At 39.5% G+C, this 19,353-nt stretch overlaps 1 protein-coding gene across 8 annotated transcripts in view; it reads left to right on the top strand.

The window, feature by feature from the left end:
* The window catches only part of CA10 (carbonic anhydrase 10 (inactive)), a 174,452-nt gene that overhangs the window by 25,017 nt on the left and 130,082 nt on the right, over positions 1-19,353 (top strand). For all 8 annotated transcript variants that reach the window (XM_086857769.1, XM_086857775.1, XM_086857770.1 and 5 more), the window contains exon 3: positions 12,659-12,733. In XM_086857769.1, the coding sequence (XP_086713895.1) occupies positions 12,659-12,733 (75 nt within the window). The remainder of the gene's footprint in view (positions 1-12,658; positions 12,734-19,353) is intronic.

Raw genomic sequence — 19,353 nt, 5'->3', positions numbered from 1 at the left:
TGGTTCTACCACAGGACCATAACAACTTCCTGGGGGGCTAAAAAAAAAAAAAAATTAAAAAAAAAAGCAGCCTTATCAACATATTGCTGCACAAAGTTGTGTTGGGGAAGAAACAAACAGATGCCACATACACAGTACCATAAGGTACCCCATAAGGGTTTAAGAAAACACATTATTCCTTTTAGGTACATGGCTGGATCAATTCCAAGTGTTTGGAAGGGTAGGGATGAGTTTAAGTAGTGTAAAGTCAGTTGGCATCCTCTGGTACTGAGCTGAGTTTCCTGTGTAGCTGAGGGAAAACCTGGCTTTGCCTCATGCCAGGTGCAGTGAAACCAGCCTGGGATGAAGGTGAAGACTGGGTAAATGACCCTGGTGTGAGATCCTTGCCAGTCCTGTCATTCAGTTTTAAACCGTTTTAAGAATCTGCCTACCAGGTGTCAAACTCAGATCTACAGAATCAGCAGTGCTGCTTGTTGCAGAGTTGTGTGGTCCTGCAGCCAGGGATGGCAGACTCTGCTTTGTGTGCAGGATCAGTCTGCCCTCCCTGGCTTTCCCTGCTGGTCACTGGAGTTTATGGCAGGGGAGATGTTGTAGGTCCCAGCTACTGGGACTGGCCCCAGGGGGAACAGAGCCTCTGTCCAGGCTTTCCAGGCAATCTCCAGCCTGGGGTAACCCTTTGGAGCAGGGCAAAGGCTTTGGGTAGTCAGCTTTTTTAGCAGTGATTTCTGCTCTGTGATCAGCTCTGTTCAGCCCAGCCAGGATCATACAGAGTTCCACAGAAGAAATTTAATTCAGACTCCAGTGAAAGAGCCAGTGATGATCTAACCACTGATCTGGGCAAAAGCTGGGGTTTTGTAGGGAAGGGGAGAATCAGGAAGGGGATCAGTGGTCTCAGACAGGGATAAGATGAGCAATAGTTGACAGGGAGATGACACGGGGTCCTGAGGCAGGGAGGGCTCCACAGCTCAGTCACAGTCACTGGGCAGTTTTGTCTTATCTCAGGGGGTTGATCTCCAGGGAGGATGCCTGTCAGACTGGCCTTCCTCCACAGGGACAGCCAAAATGAATTACCTCAGTGTCTCCTGACAAATTTAATATCTGTGAGGCTAATGTCAAATTTCTTTATTTTGTGTTGACACAAGCAATATTTTGTTTATTATAGATTCATTTCAAAATTCCAAATATTTTTTTTTTAGAAACTGCTCATCTCCTGAGTAGTTTGCCTAGCATTCAGGAGATTATTTCAAGTGCACTTGAGGATTTTGTAGGCTGGCTGAGATACTATGCATGAAATTCAGTGTATTCTAGTTAAAAGATCAGTTACTGGAAGTAACTGGAGTCACATCAGCATCATTGCTGACGTCTGCATGCCTTTCCAGTCTTTCTTTGCCTTTTCTTCATCTGTAAATCCAAGGCTTGAGTGGGAAAGCCTGGAAAATGGGAAAGGAGGCAAGGGCAGGAGACACTGTGTTTAGGAAATAAATCTCTTCTGTAGTCTCATCCACAGTGCTCAGCATACGTAGGAGACACATTAGGCATTTTTTTGTGGGTAATCAGGTATGGGCTGGCTGTGTCTCCAGGGTCTGTAGTGTGTTTTTCAGGCAGCTGCACAGCAGTGAATTTGCCAGGGTTATTATCCAGCTTTGTTCATTAAAGCATTCTCTGATCAAAAGTGAGTACAGTAAGAAACTTAAAGAAGCAAAGCTACTCTGAATTGGCCTCAATTCAAGGATGCTTCTTTCTATTTCTGATTTTTTATTTCTACTGGGCCTCTAGGAGTTACTGCTGTTAGAGTATATTATTTTGTACTGTTGCATTGTGGTTGTGGTTTTTAAGTTTAAAATCTATTTCTATTAATAAATGGACAACTGTTTAGTATTTTTATAAATCAAATGAAGTAGGCAGTGAGTATTTTTGATAGGCAGGTGTCAGAAACCTGAACAAGATGTGTAAAGCTCTCTGGTTTTCAAAGGACACTGAAAACTACTAGGTGTCTCTGCTTTAGATACACCAGGCTCATAAGAAAGGAAACACATACATTTAAAATCTGTGACATCTATTTCGAGTTCATTGGTTTGCCCTAACAAAAAAAAAAAATAAAGATCTTTCCTCTCGTTACTGGCAGGAATAGAAGACTGCCTGAAACTTCAGTGGATTCTGACTTGGAAGAAACAGGACCACACAGATGAAAAGAGGAAAAGCTTGGAACCCCAAATGAAATCTCTGCAGTGGCATATTTCTCCTTACAGTTCTCTCGAAATGGATACATTTTTTTAAAAATCCCTACATTTGGTGGCTTCTACATATTTTTTCTTTTATCTGTATCCAAAGTCTCATGTCTCAAAAGACTGAAAGATAAAGCCATAAACAACAGGTACCTAAATGAAGGTGGTTTTGGTTTTTTTTTTTTCCTACCTGGGATTTCTGCTTCAGTAATTTGGAAAGCAATTAAAATTCCAGACTAGAAAAAAGAAGCAGGCAGGTTCATCACAGCCAGCATGAAACACCTGCCATCCTAACTTCAGAATTAAAATGGAGAGAGAAAAGAAGCAAATCCAAATTACTGCTTTTGACTCATGGCTTAAGTGGTTGAGAAGGATGAATAGAGGACACCCTTGCAAGGATGAAGAAGCCACCAAATGTGGTTGGGTTCAGAAGGAACCCAAGGTGCACTGTTTCTAGTCAGGAATATTGTTAGTTGGGATAGGGAAAAAAGAATAGATGCTTTCTAGTGCCAGAGTAGCACTGGAACCAACCTGATGAGTGGGAAGGAAACTATTTCTTCCAAGATCAGTGAATAAACACAGCTTTGTACAGATGGACAGTAGAAATAATCTTTGAGGGATAGTTCACAGAACTGCAGGGAAACAGGGGAGGTATGGAGAGTGATTTATTTGTCTCTTGGTAAGGTTGGGAATATGACAAAGTAAAAAATAAAAATAAAAAAAGTTCTTTCACATCTTTATGTGACAAGCAGGATAAACACAGTGTTTTCCAAGCTGGTCCAGTTTTTAGGAATGTCTTTTGAAAACAGTCCCAAATATGGGACTATAGAAGCTGTATGTTTAGGTAATTGGTATGGGTGTCATCAGTGTAATATCTGAGCAGTAATTAATGAATTGGAATGTTGACACACAGCATGGCTGGCAACTGAGATGAACAAAACAAGTTATTTTCTTACCTGTCTTGACTTATCCTGGCAGCTGTTCTGACTGGAATTACTTTTCTTCCTGCTCCTCAGGTTCAGTTTTCAGTTTTTCCATTAATGATTCCCCATTTCTGGTTTATAAAAAGCTGCTCTTCCCTTTCTTCTGGGTTTGGATAACTTCTCACCCTAACATTATTGGTTGTACAGGGTAAAAAGGTAGAACTGGAAAGTGTGCTCCATTTTATCCATCAAGGTTACTCTTCATTTGGGCTGCAGGTTGGTGAGTAGATTGAGGTGTTGATAAGGTTACTTTATTTCCTTCTCCACCTTCCTAACCTTCATGTTGTGATGTAAACTTAAATTAAGCAAAGGAAGTTACTGCTGGTGACACAGAGTGTTCAAATTTGTCTAGAGGCCAGTTTAATACAAATGGGATCCTGGGCTTACAATTCATTTTATTAAATAATTTTGGGTTCATTAATGATGTGGCAGGGAGGCACAATGGCACTTTACAGCCTAGCTTAGTTTTGGATGATGCAAGGCTAGATTATCTACTGGGTTTTTGAGGACTCTTAAAACTTGTTGCTCTAACTTCCCCCAACCATTTCAGAAGCAAATATCCTTCGTTAATCCTTTTTCTTGCCTCCAGTGATAAGCATTTAATTTTCACAGTTTTTCCAGGAATGTGGGTGAAGAAAACTTACATCAAATCCCTATATTGTTAACATGGACCTTGGAATTCTTTCATAGCCTGTGACATCTCATTGTTTGGTAGCACACAGAAACAAACCTGATGATGGGGCAGGTGGGGTTTGTGGCTCACAGGCCCCTGGTGATGCTCTGTCAGGACTGGATGCTAGGTGAAGCTTCCCCAGGGACACAGCTGCCAGATTCTTCACCTCATGTGTGACATATGTTGAGGCATAAATAAAAATCAGATTGGTCCCTCTCATATGGCAGAAATCTCTGAAAACTCCAGGACATCAAGTTTAAGTGCTGAGGATTTAGGTTGTCCAGTGAGCTGTGAGATGATCTGGATTAGTGCCCTGTCAGCCCCAGGATGACTGAAAATCTGGGACTTTGAATCCAGTTCAGTGTAATCAAAACAATTTTGCCTCCCCTTTGCCATTAGCTTTTGAAGGATGGTGGTGTTTGTCACACTGCTGTTGTTTGGGTATCAGCCAGGGGAAAAGGACTGCCTGTCTCAGGCATGGGCATCAGTTTGTGTTGAGTAAAGTTTGTACAAGGCACACAGACTTACTCCTAGTTCTGCTGAGTCCTCAAGGGACACTGAAGGCATGCTTTCCCCTTTTTCAGTTATGTCCCCTGTCAAAACCATGGGAAATGGTCATAATAATATTTCTTAAAAATGTTGAATTCTCCGTGTAATATGAATTTCTTTGAAATGTTTCCATATCACATTCTGGACTGCAAATTTCCATGTGCTGTAGAATTCCATGGGATTTGAAGCTATGTGTATTTTCTAGGATCAAGCACCCGATATTGATGCCATACCATCATTCCTGAGGTTAAATATATTGATTTATACCCCTTAATATCCCTTATATGCCTACGCAGTGATGAATACTGAAATTCTGAGTCCTTTCATGGGAAGACTGATGATGAAGTAATTTCTCTTTCCTGAAGTGAGAGATTTGGGAAAACTGAACAAAAACAGTGTACCTGTGGCACTGAACAGGACAGTGCCCAGTTGTTTGTGCTACTCCTGATGAGTAACTCTGTGTTTAGAGAGGGCAGAGAGCAGCTGGGAGCAGAAATGCGATGGGGCAGAAGTCGATACCATGTGTGTTGCTCAGGAAGGAACTTAGTGGCTTCCTTTTAGAGGAAACCCTATTAATTTAGCACTAATAATGCACTGAACTTTAAAGCCTCAAGGATATTGAATCCATTTCTTTAAAGTTGCTGAGTGTTCCCAAACCATGCTGAAATTGATAATTGATGGGAGTGGAGGGTGTGCAGTGCGATGGAAAAAGCTGCTGGGAAGTTGGTATCACAAGACACCTTGCTGCTTGCTATTACATTATTTTATAGAGCTTTTCAGACTTTATATCTACATAATTAAACATAATTAAACAACTCAAGGGAGAGGAACTACCCCATCTAACACAACACAGAATAGGCTGCTGAGTGTGCTGCTACTCTTATCAGAGACTCAGGGAAACACCAACACAGCCAAATTGTATTAATGTGGTTTGGGACCCCTGAAGCACTGAATGTGCCATCTGTGACTGAGGTGAAAGGTGCTGAGTCCCCCACTCCTCTTAATCAATATTATGTTCCAGTAGCTGCTATGCAGCTGTATTTTTGTTCCCCAGCAATAATTTAATTGCTTTTATTTCTTACAGTACTTTAGCTTTGACTCTGGTGCCAGAGAAGGAAGAGAGCAGCACCTCCTTCAAAAGTAGTAGGAGCCCCATAGATAGAAATGTGACCTGAGGAAGCAGAGGCTTGCATGCCTAGCTGGTGGTAATTTGCAGGTAAAACCTTTGGTGTTTCTCTCTGAGCTGCTCAAGTTCCCCAGAGAGCAGAGAGAGAAGTTCCCTGTCTCTCAGTTGTTTCAGAGGTGAAATTTTGCCAAAGAAGAAAATACAAAATGTATAATTTTACAAATTGAAGCAAATAACATAAAGTGAAATGCCTCCCTAGTATTCCAGAATGTTCTTGTAGAGGGCAAACCCCATCTTTTACATTATGTGGTCTAACTCCTGGACTTGTGTTTTAATCACATTAAAAGGAAAGCAGTTTTACAGGGACTTTTAATATTCTAGAAATGAAGTTAGTGGTGGAGAGTTTAATGTCCAGTTGAGTGTTCTTCATCAACATTATTGGGAATTATTCCTGCTTACACATAAGCTTATTTCAACACATTTGATAATATTCAGAGGTCAGAAGACAAAGAAGTTGTTAAATAATTTTATTTCTACCCTCCTCCAAAGCCAAGTACAGGGCTCCAGTAGGTGCAGCAGTTTGATTTGTTACAGGGTAACACCACATTTTCATTGCTCCTAGCCCTATATGAGCCTGCCTGTATGAAATCTAACCCTTTGACCAAGCTTTATAATTGAAATCTTATCAGAAAACAAAATCACAATAAATAGAAAATAGAGAGAACAGTCAAGTCTCTGTGCCAGAGCAGAGTTCCCATGGTAGTGCCTTACTTTTTCCCTCAGATATGATAAAATCAGGTCACATCCACTTTTCTTGTGTTGAATACTGCTTGGAATTCACCGCAGCAGTGAGAGCTTTTACACATGGGGATGGAGGAAGAAGGATTTATGGAATTGGAGGGTATTAATGATAGAGCATTTGCATGTTTTCTGAGCAAAATGTTATCCAGGAAAAAAAAAGGAAGAAAGAAAAAAATCTGGCCTAGCTGATGAAAGCATTTTATTTATTGATCCCTTTATAATCCTTTGTTTTGTTTTTCCTCCCTCAGCGTATGCTGATGCTCACAGTGTAGGCTGTGGGATTCATAAGCAGGCCAACCTTTCTTGTCTGGTAGCTACTCATCTATAAATGGTGCTTTATTTAGTGCCTGAAATGTCTGTTGTTAGGGTCTTTTAATATAAAAGGGCTGCATAAAAACATCTTAATTACAGCTTCAATTACGTACATACTTGTTTTAAAGAAACTAAATATTAATTACAGAGGGCTGAATCTTCAGCTAATTGCATGTGCTTAGTTCTCTTGCTGCCAGGTCCCTTTAGTACATGGCTATCCTATTTGCTTTAAGAGGCATTTCTTGGTGTGAGCCAAAAGCTTCATGACTGAAGGTGTTGAAAGTTCTATTTTAGATTAAGTCTGTCTTCCCTCCAAATTTTAGGTAACCTACCCTTGGGTTTAACAGTGCACAAAACATCCATATAAAATTCAGTAATCAGAACTACTTAAAATAATTACAAAACAGGTGTTGCATGAGATTGTGATATAGATAGATAGATAGATAGATAGATAGATGGATGGATAGATAGATAGATAGATAGATGGATAGATAGATGGATGGATAGATAGATAGATAGATAGATAGATAGATAGATAGATAGATAGATAGACAGATAGGTAGATAGATAGATAGATATAGATAAATATAATATAAATAATAGTTTAGCAAAAGCAGTTAAATTTTTCATAAAGCTTTTATTTTTATTTTGTTTTAAGCTGCCCTGTACTGTTTTCTGCAGGACTACATTTCTGCAGGGAAATTCCTCTAATTTTGGTCTGTGCCATTAGGCACAGCTGTCTTGGATAACTTGTCAGTGACTGACTGAGACACCTTGAGAGTGATGAAGCTGCTCAGAGTGAACTGTGGAACTCTGATGAAAAATTGAGTAGCATTAAATGGCTAAGCAATAGGATTATGCTGGCTGGGAGAGAACCAGGATAAGGTCTCTAAGTGAAGATCACACCATCATCTAATAGCTTGTTTATTTTTCACTTGTAGTGTTCACCACTGTAATCACAGACTTGAGGATTTATTTTTCTTGTAGCAGACCCTCTGCCATTTTTCTGGGAGTTTCCTATCAAAGCATTAGCAATGACTTAATGTGTTTCACTAAGTTTATTATGAAACTAATGGCTCATTGTTACAGCTGCTTTTCTTTTTAATTTCATAACTATGCAGAAGGGGTAAGAATGATAAAAATGTTGTCATATTTTTACTACCAGGGCAGTACCAGTCAGGTTATTGCACACAAGACTTCTAAGATGTGAGATGAGGTAAACCTGTAGAATAATTGATACAGAAATCAGAAGAGCTTAGATCAATAAAATCCAGGTGAAGAAGGATCTTTTCCTAACTGCTGCAAGCCTGATTCTCCCCAGTCTAGCATTTTTCATCTGTGTGAAATGAGAGTAAAGTGAATGGAGAATTCTGATCTGGCAGGAGTCTACTCTTGGCTCAGGCTCAAATGTGAATGACATAAACTATGCCATCAGATAAAGGCCTTTCTTTGGTTCATGTAAGTATAAAAAGTAAATAAGTAACTGTAGAATGGCTTGTTTATATCTTGCAAATAAACATTTTTACTGAGGGGCATTCTGTATTCGCTGCAGCATTTTATATTATGTCAACATCAGCATTCCAGCATGATGAGGACTTCTTAGCACTGAAAATGCTGTGCAGATATTCCAGCATCTGCATGGTGGTACCTGGTATCCAACACAAAGTATCTGATCATTTAAAAATACATTTACTGACCCAGTAATAGCTTTTTTTTAAAAAAACATGAGGCTACTCACTTTAGCCTCTAAGCTAAAAAAAGTTAACTGCTGACTTTAAGGGGCATTGGCATCTTTGATGTTTGCATTTACTGTGCATTTTTATGATCCTGTACAATGCTGTTTGCCTGTGCAGGGATACCACTAGGAAACAAGAATGAACAACTTGACAGAATGAAAGCAGCACTCCAAATAAATATCCTGTGTCCTCTGCAGCAGCTTTATTGAAAGAGCTCTGACATCATGGTGTTGTATCAGAAGAGCTACTAATATCAGATACCAGAGATTTCCATGCTAGGGGCAGGAATGCTGCACAAATGGAGGTCATTCAGTATCCTCGAGCACTTGGACAAGTGTGTCATTTTGGGCTGTCCCTGCTAATGGCAGAATGCAGTGCTGCTGCTAAAAATTGCTGTTTCAGAGCTCCTTGTGCAGGTAACCTGCAGTGTCTGTACAGAGGAGCTCGATGATTTTCATGCTTTGCAAAACCAACAATATTTCTAGGAAGCAAAAGTCATACTCTGGGTTTTAGTGGTAAACGCAGGAGCCTCGGAGGTATTACAGATGGAAGTTGTGAGGTTTTTTGTTTTTTTAAGATATTTAATCCTCTTCAGGAATACAGAATTGCTTTCTAGACCTTTTGTGTCCCCCTGCCAACAAGGAGCTGCCGTGTTAGGCAGGGCAGAGCTCTGTTGGGCAGAGCTGCCAGGTGATGGGACCACAGCAGTGCCAGAGGCCACACAAAGAGCCCATGTGTCTCTTTAGGTGGTCCTTGGGTGGGAGAACTGCAGGAAGAGGTACAGTAGTTTAACTGAGATCAGAAGGATGCTGAATTTTGCTATTTTCATGTGTCATGAGGTGGCACATAGGAAGAATCCATTTCCTTGGCAACAATCCTCGAGCCATAAGGTTGAACCTGTTTACTCAGGCACAGAGCCATTCTGTCAGATGGGCATTAATAGACCAATTGTAGAGAGCCTGTGTTGTGTGTGCATCAGGTGTGAGTGTCCTAGATAGGATTCCCAGCAAGGATTGTCCATATGGCTGTTCATTCTAATTTTATATTCCCTTGTACCATTACTAATCCAGGTATGGGTCTGATTACGTTTCAAAAACAGGGAACAGCTTTTTCCTCCTTTCATAAGTCCTCTTGCCCACTTGCATAACACAGATTGGAGTGATGGTTTAGAAGAAGTTTTTGGAAGATAAACTTTTCTCCCTGGCCTTACCAGACCTCTTCCTTCTGCATTCAGAGAAATAAGAGCTTTATAAATCTTTTCCCTTTTTAAGTAAAGTCCCTGTAGGCTCCATCCAAGTAAATCTTTGGCACCAAGCTGGATTTCACATGCACTGCAGAGTGGAAATCTGTGTTCAGTCACTCTCTGCATTGCACTGCAGGAAGTTTTGCCTGGACTGCTATAAAGCACTGAGGTTTCAGGGTTCAGGAAAGAACACAGCCCTGGAGATTTTCACCCTAAGTGCCCCCTCACAATCCCACCTGCCTTGCCCCTTGGTTTCCTCAGAGGACTCAGTTCTCTGTACAACAGCAATGCTGCCAGCACTGCCCTTGCTCTACCTTAGATATACCTAGGGCACAACATCATAGTTTGGTATTGTATTTTCTGTGTTTCATTTTCATGTGAATTGCAGAGATGAGGATCTGATATCTGTGGAATGTGTAGAGTGATGCCAGGTCATGCTCTCCTCTGATAGCTGAAGCAATTGCACTGGCAGCCAATTATTTAACACAGAGCTTTGATAATCTGGTTTTCTTGCTCATTTCATGCAGCCTGTTCCATACTAATGCAGCAAATATGAAAAAAAGTCATCAAAATATTTTTTTCCTGCTATTCCTTTTGCAATTAGCTATTGTAAGCATTAGGGTAACCCACTGAAGCAGAAATGCAGTGCCAGCATCTTTCAATTTTGGTTCAATATAGACTACAAATAATGGATTATACTTCTCTTCTGGACCTGGCATGTATCATTCAGAGTGCCCCAGAATGGGAAAAAGCAATATATTTTTTCAATTGTATACATTTTGATGAATCCTTACCTTAGGCAGCTGAACTTGAAAATACCCATCCTACCCAAAGTCTTAGTTTGCTTTTATCTATCTATCTATCTATCTATCTATCTATCTATCTATCTATCTATCTATCTATCATTATAGATTATATATAGAGATATAGATATAGATATATATCATTATAATTTTTCCAGCCACTTCTAAAATGCATCTGCCTCTGCCTGGCTGAACCAATTTGAGCTGTGTGTATGACTACAAGATGCACTTTAATGCAATGTAATTTCTGGGAAATTTTGAGTAGAAAATTATGGCTCGACTTTGTTGGACTCCTTATTATCCTCTCCAACTGCCATTTTTGAAATTTTTAAGAATTTCTCCTGCTGAGGATGTGAAAGCAAGTTTTGAGGTCCAAAAAATTGCAGTTCAGACTGGATAGGAACAATTTTCTGCTCATATACTGTGATTGTGAGTTGGGATTTGCCATTTTCCAAATGTTTGTACAGTGCAGTCTAGCACAACCAAGTCATGCACAGTTGGAGTTCTCCAGGCAGAGTTATAAAAACTAAAATACGAGGACAATTTCATCTGCAGACTATAAAGGGTGCATAGTGGAACAGTCCCTTCAGTGTAACACTGTAATCAGTGCTCAGTTAATGGAAAAACATCAGTCCTGCAAGGAAAAATCTGCATTCACATGTACCTCATTCCACTGGCATGGCTGGATTTTGGTAAGGCAGGGTATTATCCTTCTGTCAGTACATTTAATTAACTTCAGCTTTACTTTTGTTTCTGCAATGTACAGTCAGTTAAATCATAAATACTGTTTTGTAACTTGATAGAACACTATGTAATGGTCCTTATCTGAATTTTTTTCACATCCTCTTCATAATTTTTAATGACAGCAACAATTTTTATTATACTGCTGAAACTTTTCCCAGGGTAGTTGTGTTTTTCATAAATAATATGTGATTTAGAAGTGAAACTGAAGCAAAAAGCTGCTAAATACACCACCTTCTGTAGCAACATATTTATGTAAAAAAAATCTTGGCCCTAATGAAAGGGATTGAAAGTTTCTTAAAGAGAAGACAAGCCCAAAATCTAAATGAAATGATGCACGAGGTAACTGAGCTTCCTGCAGCTCAGGGAGAGTTGCTCTAAATAGGAGCATACAAAGCAAAATACAGGTGAAGGCAGAACATATATCAGCTTGTATATCAGCTCTTCTTTCTTATGGAGATCAGCTGAATGTTTGTCTTGCTGTGTGTCTTTGTGCCCTTTGAAAACATTTCCAATTAACAGAGACTTTACATTTTGACCACAAAATTTACTTGAATTCCAGTTTCAAGACAAAGAGAAGTGATGACCAAGAGCAAACCTGACCAGTCAGGACCTTCCTGCTCTTGGCTTTTCAGGACTTTAGAGAAACCATTTAGGCAACAAGTCTCACCAGGGGCAAACCTTATCCAAAGTTTAGGCCTTTTGTTGCTACAAACTTCAGAATATTGATCAAAGAAGTCTTTTCCTGTGTTCCTGCACGGTGCTCCCAGCTGCTCTGGCATGTGAAAGAGCTGCATGGCACAGACACCAGACACAAACATGTTTTTGCCAAGGCACCCGTGTGGCTGAGGAGGGGGAACATGTGTGGGTGCTCCATTGCAGACAAAGATGGAAAAACCAAATTCCTGCCTCAGCACTGGAGCCTGGGCCAGTGTTGGGGAAGCTGTGGGCTCTGCCCTTCTGGCCTGCTTTTGGAGAAGCTCGAGGGATGAAGTGAAGCAGTGACATTACTGGCTGTGGTTTGCTCTGCCACCTTTTCCCATGCAAAGTGAGGGATTTTTGGGAAATTCAGGAAAGGAAGGGGAGAAACTGCTTTTCAGTCAGACTACTTGGACTCAGGTATTGACTACTGAGCACTCTTTTTTTCTCTGCTTTTTTATCCCATATTGACTTCATAGGTGGCACAGAAGCCTCTGGTAGTGCTATAAATTCGCTCATTTTCTACCTGAATTGTAAAGTTCAGTGATCAAATCTTCCAAAGCAGAATATATTTTACTGTGTGATGAACAGGGACAAGGTTCACCAAGATACTTATGCATAGCATGATTCTATAAATTGAATAAAGATCACCTGGGAACTTGAATGACTCTTCTGTAGAGGATAGTACCTCTTAGACAGTAAAGTTTAGCTAATTAAGTTCTGTGTCTTGCCCTAATTTTACAGTTTCTTTGATTATTTCTTTCTAGCTCAGCAAAATTCACCAAAAATCCATGAAGGCTGGTGGGCTTATAAGGAGGTGGTCCAGGGAAGCTTTGTTCCTGGTAAGTGTAATTTTAAAATTTTAGCCTTTCTTAAATATCTTTTTCACTGGCATTAATGTAGTTGGATTTGGGGAAGATATTTTGGGTTGATTTGTTTTCATTGCAGAGATTTTTAGTTGACAAGTACTCAACATCACATTATAGTGAAGCACAGAAAGTTTCCTGTTAATCCATCATCCTAAAACAATGGCTGTTTTTCAGGGAAGAAATCACTTTAATAACATTTCTGGTTTCTCTCAGTAGCACCAACATGATGCTGCTTTGGGAGTGTATGTGTTCTGTGTGTAGAAAAGGGAAAGGGACTGAAAAGTATTTCTGTTAACTGGATGAAATAATTTATCTGTTGCAGCACTTTTAGTAATTGCATTTTTACAATTTTAGATTAGATTTTAGAGTAGATTAGGACAGGAACCCACTGCATGCAATTTTCATTGATTTTTGTTTAGTAAACAAACTATGAATGAAAAAAAAATTATATAACTGGGCTTCATTGAGATTGAGTAAATGATAAATAATCAAGAGGCATCTAAAAGGATTCTCTGCAGTATCTTTTCAGTGTGATTGAGATTAATATGTATTATTTTATGTATATTAGCTATATCTTATAAGGTAAAGTAGTACTTCAAGTTTTATCATGAGTGCAACAAGAAAACTACTATTTTCTTATTATCCTTATTTCCTCATAATAGTAGAAAATATTGCTTGGCTATTGTATAAGCTGTTCCTGAGGATCTGTAGATTTGACCTATCATCAGCTACTTTCTCTGTTGTGAGAACTGTTACAACCTGACAGTCATTTGAAATTCCCAAAATTCTGATTGTCTTGTTAATAATTTTAGTGCAAATGAGATGAAATATTTCAGCCCACATATTTCTGGCACTGAGATGGTTGTGAAAATCTACAGGCCTGGAGCTTAATTACATATTTATGTAGCCTAAAGTAGCTTTTCAGATTTACTTAAGATTGGTTTGGGCTGTCAGAGACACTCCAGTGTATTGTTATGCATGTTTAGTTCCTCATAGTGACAGCAGGAGAAGAAACCTGGAGAATATAATTATCTGCTTTCAAGATTTCAGCCTTCCTGAGTTGCACAACCCAGGTAGATACCCAGTATAAATGAATTTTAAAAAAAATTTCCTAAACAGGCCTCAATTTAAAGTTACTGAGAAAAATAATATAATTGTCAGGATGTAAAGAAACCTGTGATCAATTCATGCTTGTGGTGTTCTAGTCTTAATACTGTGAGGAATCTAGGGTTAGGAACATCCTTGGAAGATAAATGAGGAAACAGTGATGACTCAAAAACTTGTGAGAGGTAAGATCATTTAGAGGGTGTGGAAGGATACCTTCTTTCTGAGGGAAACCTGAATTACCAATATGTGTTGAATATCTGACTAACCCAGCACACATCCTCAAGATGGCCCAGAGAGTCAGTAATGAACAGCTCAATGAAGCAGCCATGATGAAAGCAAGGGGAATTTGGGGGTACCTTTCTTCCAAATTCAACTCTGCAACCTGTCAGTCTCAGCAGAAGAGAGAAATTCCATGAGATTATACAGAACGAACAGCTAACCTTTTTTTTTTCCAGCAGCACCTAGATCCAGGAGCCTTTGAAAACCATTTTTAAAGCATTTCAAGGCTGTATTTGTGGCTGTGCTCTCAGACTAACACATCACAAAGGATCTGTTGGTGCATATTAAGTTTATCCAGGCCGGTGGCAGTCACGTATCAGATCTCACATGAGATGCTAATTAGCACCTGAGAGGTGAGAGCTGCCAGGCAGGCTGAGGAGCTGTGCTGGAGTTGCTGACAGTGTTGGATGAGCACTGAAGCAAACAGCTACAGCCATCTGCCAGGATGTTTTCTTCACACAGCTGTTTGTCCTGATCCAGGGCTGGAAGTGAACACCCCCAAAGACATTAGAGAGGAGTGTTTGTCCAAGAGCCTGTCACTGCAGTTCAGAACTGGCACCTCAGCTAATATGATTGACATGAATCCAGCTCTGTAGCTGTTTGGGGGAGCAGCCATAGGTGCAGAGATGATTAATTAGGAGCCATATCATTGTAAAACACTCCAGGAGGAGTTCCTGGAGTTTGTCTATCACAGCTTTAGCTGGGTGAATACTTTGTACCTACTTCAAAGCAAAGTCACTGTCTCTCTTTAAACTCTCACTTCTTTCATGGAGAGCAGTGTAAGAATGCAGTTAGGAGTGTATCACAATATAGCTAGGTTAGAATGTGCCATTCATAATTTCTTCTGCTAAATCTATTTTGGAAGCCTTTAAATCAAGTCCTTAAAACACACTGGATCCCGTGCAGATTTGCCATTGAGCAGTTCATAAAATCAAGCCATACTTCACTGCATTCCCCAAATCCCAGACTCCGCATATTCTGGGATAGACTTTAGAAAATAAGATTTTAAATCCCTTCCTAATGTTCATCTGGACACGTTTTTTCCTGCTATAAGCCACTGAGCTGCAGTCAGTGATGTGTATCTCACAGGAGGGGAGGATTTAGGCAGAGATGAGGCACAAGACTCCTCACAGTATCTTTCCCAAATTCACTTCTTGAAGTGCTCCAAGAGAAGGCAGCACTGAGAGCTGGCAGGTTCTCTCAGCACAGGAACTGTGGCTCAGCTCGAGGAAATGTTCATCAAGGCTGGATTTGTGTGTCTGCTACTGGTGCAGAAACCACTCTCCATCTCATCTGTTCTACAAGCAAAGAATTGCTATTATGATTTAAATCATGTAGGCAAGCAAAGTAGAAAGTAAGGGCTTTAAAACTTTAATTGAATGCAAATTAGGTTCCAAATTAAACTTCAGGGAATGTTCAAGGATGAAGAAGGAATACTTTCCTTTATGCATGGTGATTTGCATAATAATCAAATAATTTATATTATTACAAACACTTACTACATAGACTTTTTCCAGTGTGGAATATCAAAGTAGCTCTTGATGGGTTAAAACACCTTTAAATAACCTTTTTCATGTCTTTTCTTTGGCTGTGACTATGAATATGTTGTGTCACTGAGGTGGTGCAAGCAATTTCCAGGTGGCCACGACAATCATATTTCAAATTCATTGGTACCATTGTTGTTACTTCAAATAGATGTGTATAACCTTTGATAATCTTTGTGATTGTATTGATTTGTTTCATACTGGTCCTGTTTTTCATAGCATTATGAAATTAGGCTTTGGTAAGCATAAAATGCAAAGGTGGTTATATCTAATTTTTGATCACAGAATGCACTTGCCAAACCTCCAGTTAGGATTGGTATCCACTAAAGAAAAATTGCATGTAGCAGATGTATCCTGGCCTTTTTTTTTGTTATCCTGACATAACTGAATGATTCAAGTTGTTTTCCTGCCTGTTCCTAGTCCCACCAGGCACTGAAAAGGTCAAGCCTTCCCCTGTTATAACCAATACATGGAGTGGCAGGTTGGACCTTGCTGTGCCACCAGCTGTCCTGCTGCACCTGCAGGTTCCCCTGCCAGGACATGAGAGTGTCCCTCTTCTGCTTCAGGAATGTGCAAATAAGGAAAATCTTGAAGGCAGTGACTTGCAGATCCTTGTCAATTATTTTCCTTCACGCTTTGCTGCTAGGTTAGGTAACATTTTTGGTGTAGGAGTACTCCAGATATTTTCTGATGAAGTTGAAAATGCTCTTTCCCACTATCCTGTAGCTGATACTGTTTATCTTGCAATGACACTAAATATAGCTCATAAGCACAAAGAAAAATTAAGTACCAGGACTTTTTTGGTACAACTGTAGCTACCAAAACCTTCATGGATGATGGCCTCTAGCTGGGAAGACGTTCAAGAGGTTTAATATCATTTGGGCAGGCATATAATCAGAGAGCAGAGGATCTGCTGTCCTACACACTGTGTGTTTACAATCACTACAGAACCTTGAAGACCTGTACTGTTGGGAAAGTACCTGCCCTTTCTGCAAATACAATACAATTTAATTTTTTTTAATATTATCCAAGTCCACTTTAAACTAAAAGTGAAAAGCCATCAAGCCACCTGTGTGATCTTACAAGGGTTCATCATTGCATGATGAGCACATCTGCTTAAGCTTTTGTTGAAGAAAATAAGGTTCATCCCTGTGCACTACATTAGCTGGACCATCAAAATTTGGAGTTTAGGATAAAAAGGGTAAGACTAGTTTTAGAAATCTTTCTTTTCTTAGGTTCTCCATTGTGACCTAAAAGCAAGGGAAGGAATTCCAAGGATAAGTATTGGTGTATACAGGAAAGGGTTTAGAGGGTGTATCTGCATGATCTTTAAGGTAATTTCCAATCCAAAGCATTCTGTGATATTTTTGACAAGCTGAGTATAAAAAGAGTTGGAACAGTGGTTTGTGACTAAGTCATTAATAAGTGAATGCTCATAACTATTTACTTGGAAGGATTGTTAAGAAAGATCCAAGGGCCAGAAGCAAGGCTCCTGTACAATGCTGGATTTACATATTGATATATTAAAAAATTTTATCTTACATTAGGCCTTGACAGACTAATCTTTACAGGGTATCTAAGGAGTTCTTGACCTTTGGCACTGGACATTTTAGTGGTATCCATGATTTAGAGGAGTAAGAATTGAAGCACAAAGAAATCTGATAGAAGAATTGGTTGCTGCTCAGAGACTCCAGGACCTTTTTAAGCTAATAATCCAAGTTGAAAAGGAGTAATGACATCTGCCACAGTTCCTTATATAAGGAGGGGACTTGGACCTCTGGCTATTAATTACCTTGTAGTAGTAGTTTTCTCGTGAGTGTGCATGTGCTTTTGTACAAAACAGTAGCAATCATCACTTGCAACATAAAAAATATCCTCTTTATATATTTTCATGGTAAAGTGTGAAATAAGTTAGTGTCCTTTGGATAAAGAAGTCACTGAGAATAGTAAGGAATGGTATTTTTCTGTGCTAATAATGTTCTTCCCCAGTGGAATGTAATTGGACTTAATCAGAGAAGGGTTACAGTGTTCCAGCTTGTGTTTGCTTAGGTACTGCTGCCATAAATCTGTGTGGGATGAGATAGAACTGGAAGGGATTGCAATATAACATGGAAATAGGGATAATGAGTGGCACTAAGATGTTGCCTCGCTGCTACTCTTGTTATGCCACTTACAAAAATTACTCTTGTATAATACCTTGGTGAAGAATTGCATTTTAAGAGTACTACAATTGCAGTTGTGATTGTCAGGTAGGAATTCACCTCCTCTTTCACTGAGACTGTTCACATCAGGATATTACAGTGACTTTGGGAAGATGATTCCAATTACACTGGTGATGGATCCAGCACCAGTGAGGATGTTACATAAACATAGTGTGTAGCTTTTAATTTCTACATCATTAATGCAATTCAGTGTAGAATTTGCCACGTTACACAGAGGAAAATATGGTCACTACAGCTACACCCTCATCTGTGGTTAAAATAAACTCTTGAGAAGATCACACCATTGCTCTGTGCATGGTTACACAGAGTAACTGCCTGTTTGTTGCTGTCTCTGAAAGCTTCACTGGTACTAACAAAAAACCACTCTGTCAAATCCTGTCCCCTTCCCAATTAAGAAATCAAAAAGAAAAGGAAATGAGACTGTTGCCTGAAGGTGGATACATCCTATGGTATGCAAGTACTTTCCTAGTAGATGGCTGTGATTTAACTTGTAAATATGGATTCAGGGGGTTATTTGATCTTAGCATGTCTTCAGTAACCTGCTAAGCTGACTTTATTTCTGAAAGTCCATGTGTATGTATGTGTAGGATTCTTCAGACTCCTCAAACAGAGGATTGCTGGATAGTCTGAAACCTCTCATTTGTACATAGTGAAAATTTCCTGCTATCATAACACCTCTCTGAAAAGGTCACTTGTGAATTCATGAACCATGAATGCATTGAACACATGCAGGAGCAAAATCCATGCTCACCATTTAGATCTGCCTGCCTAGGAGGATGTGGAATTATTATATGGTTAAGTTTTACTGCTGGTACTAACACAGATTAAAATACAGATATCCAATACCATCACCCCACCATGGCATTTCTGGGCACATGCTATTTGTGGTAAGTGAAAGATTTATCCTCTCAGAACTCACCATAAAATACAGTCACCTACTTAATGCATTTCCGGGTACCTGCTGCCCCGTGAGCTGTAAATCGCATTATTATGGTTAATGACTCTGCCCAAAGAAGGAACCTTCCTGAATCTTATTGAATTTTATTTTTTTTTCATAGCACTGAAAATATTACTTAAAATTGCCACCTTTCTGAATAGAGACTGATTTTATTTTAGGGCTTTCATTTTATATTTATAAAACGTACAAAAAAGTGCATTAGTGTTTCCAGACCAAGCGGTCACCAGCTTTATAGTCAGGACATAAACCCTGAAAATAACAGCATGACATCATAATGGGAAACCTGATAGGCTGTTAACTACAGCACTGCAAATGGCATTGCTGTAATTCACAAGTGCTTATAGTCAACAGCCCAGCCTGCAGCATTTCAGACCCTTCAACCTTTCAGAGCCTGTATGACAAAGAAAAATACTCAGGGATGGAGCACAAAATAACACTGGAAGTTGTTCACTTGACACCAGAGCACATAGCCAACAGATGTTT

The sequence above is a fragment of the Cyanistes caeruleus genome, chromosome 19 (assembly GCF_971803275.1).
Source record: "Cyanistes caeruleus chromosome 19, bCyaCae1.hap1.1, whole genome shotgun sequence".
Lineage (NCBI taxonomy): Eukaryota > Metazoa > Chordata > Aves > Passeriformes > Paridae > Cyanistes > Cyanistes caeruleus.
The sequence above is the reverse complement of the archived record's forward strand: the minus strand, read 5'-3'. Positions and strand labels throughout refer to the sequence as shown.